Source organism: Heptranchias perlo, unplaced genomic scaffold, assembly GCF_035084215.1.
Source record: "Heptranchias perlo isolate sHepPer1 unplaced genomic scaffold, sHepPer1.hap1 HAP1_SCAFFOLD_64, whole genome shotgun sequence".
Lineage (NCBI taxonomy): Eukaryota > Metazoa > Chordata > Chondrichthyes > Hexanchiformes > Hexanchidae > Heptranchias > Heptranchias perlo.
In genome coordinates this window covers 4,191,010-4,201,731 of record NW_027139666.1, presented here as the reverse complement: position 1 = coordinate 4,201,731, position 10,722 = coordinate 4,191,010, and the positions used below count along the sequence as shown (strand labels likewise).

The 10,722-nt window shown below is 44.5% G+C and overlaps 1 protein-coding gene and 1 long non-coding RNA gene across 3 annotated transcripts; one reads left to right on the top strand and one right to left on the bottom strand.

Annotated features, from left to right (window-relative positions):
* Positions 1 to 3,769: 3,769 nt before the first annotated feature.
* On the top strand, positions 3,770 to 8,672 carry LOC137317916 (uncharacterized). 2 transcript variants are annotated; one of them, XR_010961778.1, is made up of 2 exons: positions 3,770 to 4,019; positions 4,914 to 8,672. It is a non-coding gene; the product is annotated as an uncharacterized lncRNA (long non-coding RNA). The 2 variants fall into 2 exon arrangements; XR_010961779.1 differs by lacking the exon at positions 3,770 to 4,019 and adding an exon at positions 4,032 to 4,270.
* A 1,188-nt stretch (positions 8,673 to 9,860) lies between these two features.
* LOC137317994 (histone H4) lies at positions 9,861 to 10,172 on the bottom strand. The gene has a single exon (XM_067980981.1). It carries the CDS (start codon positions 10,170 to 10,172, stop codon positions 9,861 to 9,863), a length of 312 nt encoding a protein of 103 aa, XP_067837082.1.
* Positions 10,173 to 10,722: the final 550 nt, after the last annotated feature.

The following is a 10,722-nucleotide window of genomic DNA, read 5'->3' as shown; positions in this document are numbered from 1 at the left end:
GACGAAAATTACACAACAGCCAGTAATTCTTCACCTGACATCGGACTGAAGAGACAGTCGATACCTGCAATACTTGACCAGCTGGAAATACATTTTCCCGCAGCTCACATCAGCCATTGAGTAAAATTAAATAATTACATTAAATCATTACAGAGACCTGATTACCAGCTGGGCACGAATGGCAGCTTAATATTCAAGTCTATAAGATATTTAGAAAGGACAGGGAAATAGGGAAAGGAGGAGGAGTAGCAATATTACTAAAGGACAATATTACAGCAGTTCAAAGATAGAATGTCAGTGAGGGTGAGCGGGTAGTGTAAACACAATGAAAGACCCATGGAGAGCAAGGTTCATGTCGTAGATGCAGTATATTTGGGTTTTCCGAAGGCCTTTGATAGGTACCGCGTTGGAGACTCATGGCTAAGTTCAGAGCACGCGGAGTCAGGGGACAGGTGGAAGAATGGTTTGCAAGCTGGCAACAAAAAAGAAAACTGAGAATAGAGGTTAAGGGTAGTTACTCAGATTGGCAAAAAGGTGGGAAGTGGATTTCCACAGCGATCGGTGTTGGGACCACTGTTGTTCACAATTTACATTAAAAATTCGGGACTCGAGAATTGGACGTACAATTTCAAAATTAGTGGACGACAACAAATTGGGGGATATAGTTAATACAAAGGAAGAATGCATCAAAATGCAAGAGAACATTAATAAAGTTGCAGAATGAAGAATAAGGAAGTCACATACTGCTTAGACAATAAGGGAAATAGGGAAAGGAGGAGGAGTAGCAATATTACTAAAGGGCAATATTACAGCAGTTCAACGATAGAATGTCAGTGAGGGTGAGCGGGATAGAGGAGCAAATGGATCTAGTGGTACATATATACAAATTACTGAAAGTAGCGACGCAAGTTAATATGGTCATAAAAAGGCAAATCAAACACTAGGATACATTTATAGATGGATAGAATTGAAAAGAAAATAAGTTATGTTAAAATTGTATGGGACCTTGGTTGGACCACACTCGGAGTATTGTGCACAGTTCTGGTCTCCATATTATATAAAGGGCTTAGAAGGTGCAAAAGAAATTCTCATGATTCGAGAAATGAGAGGATATTCTCATTCGGAAAAGCTGAACAGACTGGGGGTGTTTTCTCTAGAAAAGAGAAGGCTGAGGGGTGACCTGATAGAGGTCTTCCGATGGGGTTTCGTAGGGTAGACATCGAAAAAATGTTTCCAATTGCATGGAGTCCAAAACTAGAGGTAATAAATATAAAATAGTCGCTAATAAATCCAATAGGGAATTCAGGAGAAACTGCTTTACCCAAAGAGTGGTTGGAATGTGGAAAATGCTAGCACAAGCAGTAGCTCAGGCAAATAGCACAGGTGCATTTAAGGGGCAGCTCGATTAACACATGAGGAAGGAAGGAATCGAAGGGTATTCTGATAGAGTTAGATGAATTAGGGAGGGAGGAGCCTCGTGTGGAGAATAAACACTGGCATCGACCAGTTGGGCCGAATTGCCTGTTTCTGCGCCGTAGTTCCGAAGTAACTCGATGTAAAGGCTCTTTTCAGAGCCACCCACTGTATCTGTGAAAGTGGTGGTTACTGGCTGAACGGAGACGCTGATATGCTCCTGGTGTGGCTTTGAGCTGCTTTATTCTCGTTGTAGGCGAGGTGAGGAATTAATGGGACTGGAGTCGGGGCACCGACCACAGTCCGGTACTTTAAACGGTGACCTGTAGAACCAGTCCACGCATCACCAAATGTATTTTATTTATTTAAACTACTTGCCATGTTGGGCTCTTAAAGCATCACCAGAACTGCTCGACTAACCTTTCCACATCTGTGGAATTCAGCGCTTGGCTCTGTTTCTCTTCTATTTTGTTGGATCATTTACATCACGCATCAAACTCACTGGGGAATCACTGAGATGTAAATTTGTACAGATACAAATAACAGTGAATTGTCTGGTGCCGAGGAGATCAGACACATTACTCGCCTTTCGTCCTGTTAACAAGTAAACCGTGTTTCGAGTCCAGCAGCCCGCTTTGATTCCATATGGGGGATTAAACAGGGAAAGCGGGCGGGGCCAGAGTAACAGACAGAGCAGATGGCGAACTCTGATCTTCCAGCTCCACCTCCAGTTCTCTCCGACAACTGATTTCTAACGATAATCGAACCGAAACACAGCGCTCCGCACAAACCCTTACAAACTCGGGCTTCATATTGTAGAATCATAGACTTATAGAAGTTTACAATATGGAAACAGGCCCTTCGGGCCAACATGTCCATGTCGCCCAGTTTATACCACTAAGCTAGTCCCAATTGCCTGCACTTGGCCCATATCGCTCTATACCCATCTTACCCATGTAACTGTCCAAATGCATATTCAAGGATTCCAACACACCCGGAGCTTTTAAATAAGCCACGTTACAATGCAAAGTCAGTAATGTTCCTGCCTGAATACATTGCATTCAATAACAATCAACTCGGCTCCTCCACTTCAGTCTGTTTCCCTGTTCTAACTCCCCACATCCCCACCCAGACGGGTTCAGCAGTTTACAAACACCTTACAAACATTTGGAGAGTCTAATGTGTTCCGGTTTGAGTTATGACGCGGAATTTCTCGGCCAGTGTTACCGTCCCACAGAGACTCTCACCCTGAATCTGTGAAAAGATTTTGACCATGCACTGGGACTGGAGCCGAACACATCCCCAGTTGGAGTTAGGTCTGGCACGGACATCTCATTCTCTCTATTTTATATCAGACAGTATGCCACCTTCATGTCCGTACTAGCGAGAGAGAGAGAGACACTGTCAGACTTACACTTCCTATCAGTGTGTTCATATCACGCTCAATAGCAGTATCCAACCTTCACATAAAGCGCCAGAGAGAGCGAGAGGGAGAGCGAGGGCGACAGACACGGTGAGAGAGAGAGCGGAGAGACACAGTGCCACAGTATCAGTTGCAGACTGACCTGTAAAGTTCCGTTTTTTTCCAGAAAGATCCCATTGGAGAGACAGACGATGAAATCTCATCTCTCACTGATATTATACCAGAGACAGACACATTATTAATCCCACCCTCAGTGACAGTGCAGAGAGTGTCAAAAACAATGTGCCACATTTAATCTTCTTCTGCCCGTTGCACTATATTCGGTTTTGCAGCTCCATGTCGTTCGGTATTCCAATCAGTAATCGAGAGTTTTACTCTGATTAAATTAATCTGGGACTGTTGCTGTCAGATATTAATCCTACACCGTCCCAGAAAATGCACCGACTCACTCTTTCCTCCTGCTTTCTCCAGGAATGGTTTGAGAAATCCTCCCTCCAGTTTCTTCCTCAAGCGTCAGTTTTATCAGTAAAGAGTTCAAGAATGAACAGAACCCATTGGCTCATTTCACAGCCGCCCACTTTATCTCTGAAAGGCTCTTTACCATCAAAAGATTCCGAGAGAAACAGCAGGGATGGAAACATCTCGTTTAATAGTTAGAGATTGTAAAGTCAGTCTGGATTCCAGCGTTAGGCACTGGTGGAATCCCATCTGTTTTCCATTCTGGTGCCTGTTCCTGCACTGCCTGTGGACCCCATTCCCTCTGACCTCTCCCCCAGACCCACTTCCTTTGCTCAGACTCCGAAAAATTCCAATTGGGGAAAGTTTCCATCGATTTTTATTGGGAATTCAACCAGATACCTGCGCATGCGTGACTCAGCCCCGCCCCCAGCGCTGATTGTTGGCGAGCAGAAGAGCGCATGCGCGCTCTCCTCCACCAGCTCGGCCTGTGGGCGCCATTCCCTCAGTGAGCGGAAGAAGATGGTTTAAAACAGCCGGGAATGGAGAGATCACGGCCCCCGGGGGAAGGGAGCAAAGAGCAGCCTCGTTACAGCAGCTCATCGCTTCGGGACCGTGTCCGCAGATGGGCTCAGAGATCGGCATTGAGTCCGGGGGAAGGTCAGGGGGAGTCCGGGGGCTGTTTGTAAGAGGCGGAGTGGATCAGGAACTGGTCCCGGAACATGGAGTGAGCGGGGGAAGGGAGAGGCCATTCTCGGGCTGTGTGTGTACAGGGTGTGTCCAGGGGAAGGGAGACAGAATGGGAAGAACCTGCTATTTAAAATCATTGCTGCTTTCTCTCCCCAAACCAGTAGTGAATGATCCTGGTTTAGTTCCAGTCTCACCTTGTTGATTGTTATTGGACAGTGAAGAGTGGAAACAGAGCCGGACAGTAAGGATGTGGGGAGTTATACAAAGAGCATCGATTGCAGGGATCAGGTGAGAAGTGTGAACGACACATTTTAAACAGCGGCTGTTTGGTTTCGGTTGAACGGTCGATCCCATGGGAGAGGGGATTAGAATCCAGGCCTGTACAAAGGTCCCTGTCCCATCCGGTAGTCCCATTCATGGATCAGTGCAGATGTTGTGTTGTGTTGTGTCTGGATGTGACGAAATTGTTTTAAAACAGCCCAACACATCTGGCACCTTTAGAACCGAGAGGAGAAATGTCTTCACTCAGATGGTGGTGAACCTGTGGAATTCGCCACCAGAGAAGGCAGTGGAGGCCTCGTCATTCGATGTATTCAATAAGAAAATCGATACATTTTTGAATGCCAAAGGTATCAAGGGATATGGGGGAAAAGCAGGAACAGGATACTGAGTTAGGCGATCAGCCATGATCATTTTGAATGGTGGAGCAGGCCCGAAGGGCCGAATGGCCTGCTCTTGCTCCTATTTTCTATGTTTCTATGGTGTGCAGAAGCTGCGTGCTTCAGTGGAGTCAGACACTGATACTGTTTGTATCGCTGGTTTTCATTTGTGGATATTCAAAATGATCATTAACAGACCATTAAACTGATCACTTTTGTATTTTCTACCTCACCTGTTCTTGAGTTACAAGAGATACTTTTTCTTTCGACAGGCAAATTTTTGAAGGAGCCAGAAAAAATGTGATTTTCCTCCACCCGAGGCACAAGGAAGAGTGCAGCCAGCTTCTCACACACAGTAGGTACATTATCACACACAGAGCACAGAGACACAGAAAGGTCATCAGTTCCTCAGTCTCAGACAGTAGAAGTAGTCAGTCCCACACTGATGCCAAGTACCACAGACACACTTTCAAATAAACAGTCAGAGGAGGAGAGGCAGACGTTGTTTCCATTTCACCCCAACTCAGTACAACTGCCAGGTAGATCCACAAATCCCAGTCCAATATCACACCCACCATCAGATTGAAAGGTAATGTGTCAATTTCACAATAGTGCAGCCTAAGCTCGAAATTAAATCACAGATAGAACTGATACATGGTGCCCGATTGAAAGATACAGCAATAGCCCCAATAATGTAAACCAAGATTCATCTCAAATAATGAGTAGAACTCACACACATTGTGATATTAAAAGATGCAGTATCCATCCAAATTCTGTAACCTGAGATACAAATTACATACAAGTCCAAAACTCACATATAGTATCAGAGTGAGAGATGCTGAAAGATAGTATAACCTGAGAAACAAAATCAGTTACCAGTTCAAAACTCACCCATTTTATGAACCTGAAAGTTACAATTCGATTAGACCCAGAGCAACACATTACATAGAAGTGCTAAAGTCTCATACAGTGACACCCTGAAAGATACAATATCAATTACATGAGTGCAGACTGAGCTGCACATTGTATAGCAATCCAAAAATCTCAAAGTTTGAGACTGAGATCCAGGATCAATTGCGTTAGTGTTCATTGTGATACAGGTTTAATATTGGTCCAAAGGGCACACAGCTTGTCACATTAAAACCTGCAACAAGAAATTCGAATGTGCACGGTATTTTCAAAATTAACTACTATGGGGAAAACTATTTATAGGTTTAGATATACACAAGATAGAGTTTCAAACACCAAACTGTAAGCTGATCTCCAATTAAAAGACAGATATGGAATTAATCCTGACTTTTGGACTGTTCCAGAAACTGATAGATACAGAATGAATCCCAGATACTCAAACAGTACCAGAGATTGGCAGATACAGAATGAATCCATCACACACAGTACCAGAGGCTGAGAGATACAGAATGAATCCCACACCCACACACAGTACCAGAGACTGACAGATACAGAATGAATCCCACACCCACACACAGTACCAGAGACTGACAGATACAGAATGAATCCCACACTCACATACAGCACCAGAGACTGACAGATACAGAATGAATCCCACACCCACATACAGCACCAGAGACTGACAGATACAGAATGAATCCCACACCCACATACAGCACCAGAGACTGACAGATACAGAATGAATCCCAAACTCACACAGAGTACCATGGAATGACAGGTACAGAATGAATCCCACACTCACACACAGTACCAGAGACTGAAAGATACAGAATGATTCCGACACTCACACACAGTACCAGAGACTGAAAGATACAGAATGAATCCCACATTCACACACAGTACCAGATACAGAATGAATCCCACACTCACACACAGCACCAGATACAGAATGAATCCCACATTCACATACAGTCCCAGATACAGAATGAATCCCACACGCACACACAGTACCAGATAAAGAATGAATCCCACATTCACATACAGTACCAGATACAGAATGAATCCCATATTCACATACAGTCCCAGATACAGAATGAATCCCACACTCACACACAGTACCAGATACAGAATGAATCCCATATTCACATACAGTACCAGATACAGAATGAATCACACATTCACACACAGTCCCAGATACAGAATGAATCCCAAATTCACATACAGTACCAGATACAGAATGAATCCCATATTCACATAAAGTACCAGATACAGAATGAATCACACATTCACACACAGTCCCAGATACAGAATGAATCCCAAATTCACATACAGTACCAGATACAGAATGAATCCCATATTCACATACAGTACCAGATACAGAATGAATCCCATATTCACATACAGTCCCAGATACAGAATGAATCCCAAATTCACATACAGTACCAGATACAGAATGAATCCCATATTCACATACAGTACCAGATACAGAATGAATCCCATATTCACATACAGTCCCAGATACAGAATGAATCCCACATTCACACACAGTACCAGATACAGAATGAATCCCTCATTCACATACAGTACCAGATACAGAATGTATCCCACATTCACATACAGTACCAGATACAGAATGAATCCCACATTCACACACAGTACCAGATACAGAATGAATCCCACATTCACATACAGTACCAGATACAGAATGAATTACACATTCACACACAGTCCCAGATACAGAATGAATCCCACATTCACATACAGTACAAGATACAGAATAAATCCCACATTCACACACAGTACCAGATACAGAATGAATCCCACATTCACATACAGTACAGATACAGAATGAAACCCACATTCACATACAGTACCAGATACAGAATGAATCCCACACTCACATACAGTACCAGATACAGAATGAATCCCACATTCACATACAGTACCAGATACAGAATGAATCCCTCACTCACACACATTACGAGATACAGAATGAATCCCACACTCACATACAGTAACAGATAGAGAATTAATCCCTCATTCACATACAGTACAAGACACAGAATGAATCCCTCACTCACACACATTACTAGATACTGAATGAATCCCACACTCATACACAGTTCCAGATACTGAATGAATCCCACACTCACACACAGTACCAGATAGAGAATGAATCCCACATTCACATACAGTACTAGATACAGAATCAATCCCACATTCTCATACAGTACCAGATACAGAATGAATCCCACTCTCAAATACAATACCAGATACAGAATGTCTCCCACATTCACACACAGTACCAGATACAGAATGACTCCCACACTCACACACAGTACCAGATACAGAATGACTCTCACACTCACACACAGTACCAGATACAGAATGAATCCCACATTCACATACAGTACCAGATACAGAATGAATCCCACACTCACACACAGTACTCGAAACTAACAGATGCAGAATGAATTGGCAGAACGAAAGGGCTGCCCGTATAATCTGAACTCGGAGCGGATTTTGGTTGATGCTGTGTCTGAAATTGAATTTGAAAATGTCGGTGAAGAAAACACTTCCTAAGAAGGGCAACAAAAAACGGTGAATAAATCGCCATCAAAGGCAGCAAGAAGCGAAGAAAGTCGAGGAAGGAGAGTTACTCCATCGACGTCTACAAAGTGATGAAGCAGGTTCACCCCGACACCGGCATCTCCTCCAAGGCCATGAGCATCATGAACTCCTTTGTGAACGATATTTTCGAGCGCTTCGCGGGTGAGGCTTCCCGCCTGGCCCATTATAATAAGCGCCACACTATCAGCTCCCGGGAGATCCAGACCGCTGTGCGCCTGCTGCTGCCCGGGGAACTGGCCAAACACGCCGTGTCGGAAGGGACAAAGGCGGTGACCAAGAACACCAGCTCCAAGTAAAACTCCACAACGTACTGAAAAAAAACAACGGCTATTTTAAGAGCCGCCCACAGCACTTATGTCGTCAATTTATTCATTTCGATCATCATCCTTTGAATCTGGTGGGGAAATTGAAAGAAAGTCAGTGAAACTCCCCCATTTTAATGTTTGTCTCTGCAGAATTTACTGCCCAATAAAGTCCAGCAATAAAGTGAACACGGGTCCGGGATTCGTTCAATTCCCTTTTGCTTTGCTCTCGCTCTCATTCAGATTTGCACCGCCCCCGGTTTTCCCGTTAACCACCACTTTCAGGGCTGAGAATCAGAATTTAGTTACTTCCTCTTTCTCACTGTGGAGCGAGTCTCTGAAATAATTAATTACTGATCTTAATATCCCGCATATAAGCAACACGTTCCCTGCAGTGTAACAATCCGGAATGAACGCCTTGGGGAAAAGAATCGGCTCATTTTAAGGCTTCGTCAATGATTCCGTTTTCAGGACACACGGTTCCTGTTCAGTCCCTGCAACGGAATCAATCGATAACCTGTGATTTGTTACTTTTACAGGTAGAAGTGATATTTGGATTTTATTCCGCAAGTTATAGACAATATATTTTTGAAACAGCGCTCGGAATTTGGGACGTGTAATACGGAATAACATTATTACAAAGAGATTTTAAGTCTTTGTGTAAAAACGACATGTCCGAGTAATTCACTGATTTCATACACTGAAATTGGCGGCGTTTTTCAAATTTAAAAAAATCGGTCAATTGAGGCCACTCATTTGCTCCGTTTTCTTATTGTCGTCTCTCCGATTGGTTAAGAAAATTAGTTTTCAAGCAAAGCAACCAATGAGAAGTAGCCTCAGTTTTGAGCCGGCTTTGCCAGTTGGGCCTGTGGTAATTCCAGGTCCCCAATGACTGAGCTCAAACGGTTCAATTTCACAAACCCTCTCAGTATCAGTGTCAGAAACAACCGTCAGAGGGAAAATCCATATCACAAGCTGGGCCCTTATCACAGCGGCTCAGCTCAACCTGTTCTCCCATGGAAACCCCCGGTCCCACATCACAACATCTGACTGATAAATAGAACCAAAACAGAGCGAATGGAGTGAAGGAACATTTCACTGAGTGGGGAATTCGGCTCGGGGTAAACTCACTTGTAACGTTCCCTGGATAATTCAGTGCACTCAATGAGGGAAATGTTCCTCTCAGTAACCGGTGCAGCACGCCACCGATCCCACGTTACGTTACTGTGTGTTCCAGAAAACTCCTCATAATAATAAAACTATTCCCAAGCCCCATATATCCCGCACCAGTTCCCAGGTCAGTGCTCTCTCTGTGAGGCGGTGGGTGGCTCTTAGAAGAGCCTTTGGTTTGTGTCCGGTTGGAAATGGTCGAGTCGTTCAGCCGCCGAATCCATAGAGAGTGCGGCCCTGCCGTTTCAGAGCGTACACCACATCCATGGCAGTGACCGTCTTGCGCTTGGCGTGTTCAGTGTAGGTGACCGCGTCCCTGATCACATTCTCCAGGAAAACCTTCAGCACCCCGCGGGTTTCCTCGTAGATCAGACCCGAGATCCGCTTGACACCGCCACGGCGAGCCAGGCGGCGGATGGCTGGTTTGGTGATCCCCTGGATGTTATCACGAAGCACTTTCCGGTGCCGCTTGGCTCCGCCTTTGCCCAGTCCTTTGCCTCCTTTACCTCTCCCAGACATGATGATTCTTCACTCAAACCGCCCCTGAATGAAAAACTCTCGCCTTTCTTCTCTATTTATGCAGCCCGCCCCGACCTGGTTGAGAAAGGCACATTATCGGAGAGGCCGGGGAGGAGTGTTTGAATGACAGACAGAGCATGAAGTGCGGGAGGGGAGGAGACTGGCTCAGAATGACGGACAAGCGGACGTGGAACTTCAAGCTCCGCCTCCAGGAATTAGTTACCGTTCTGTCTAAAATTTTCACCAGCAACAAATGCGGAACATAAATTCAGACACAATCCTTACAGACTCCGGCTTAATATTCAAGGATATCTCGGAAAAAAAGGCGGAAAGTAAAATTTAAATTCAATAAATGAGTCCCACTACAGATCCAATACAATCTCCATCGTAACAGAATCAATCAGTGCCGCGACGGAAGCGTTGGAAGAGGGAGTTTTAGTTTTCAGATTTGTAGCTGACAGGAGGCGCCCAATAGTTCAATAAACATAAATCGGTGTGGAAGGCACTCTATACCTTTCCGTGCTTGGGTCAGTATGGGACTGGATAGAAT

Coding starts and splice junctions, on each gene's coding strand:
- LOC137317994 (XM_067980981.1), bottom strand. CDS start 10,172: ATGTCTGGGAGAGGTAAAGGAGGCAAAGGACTGGGCAAAGGCGGAGCC.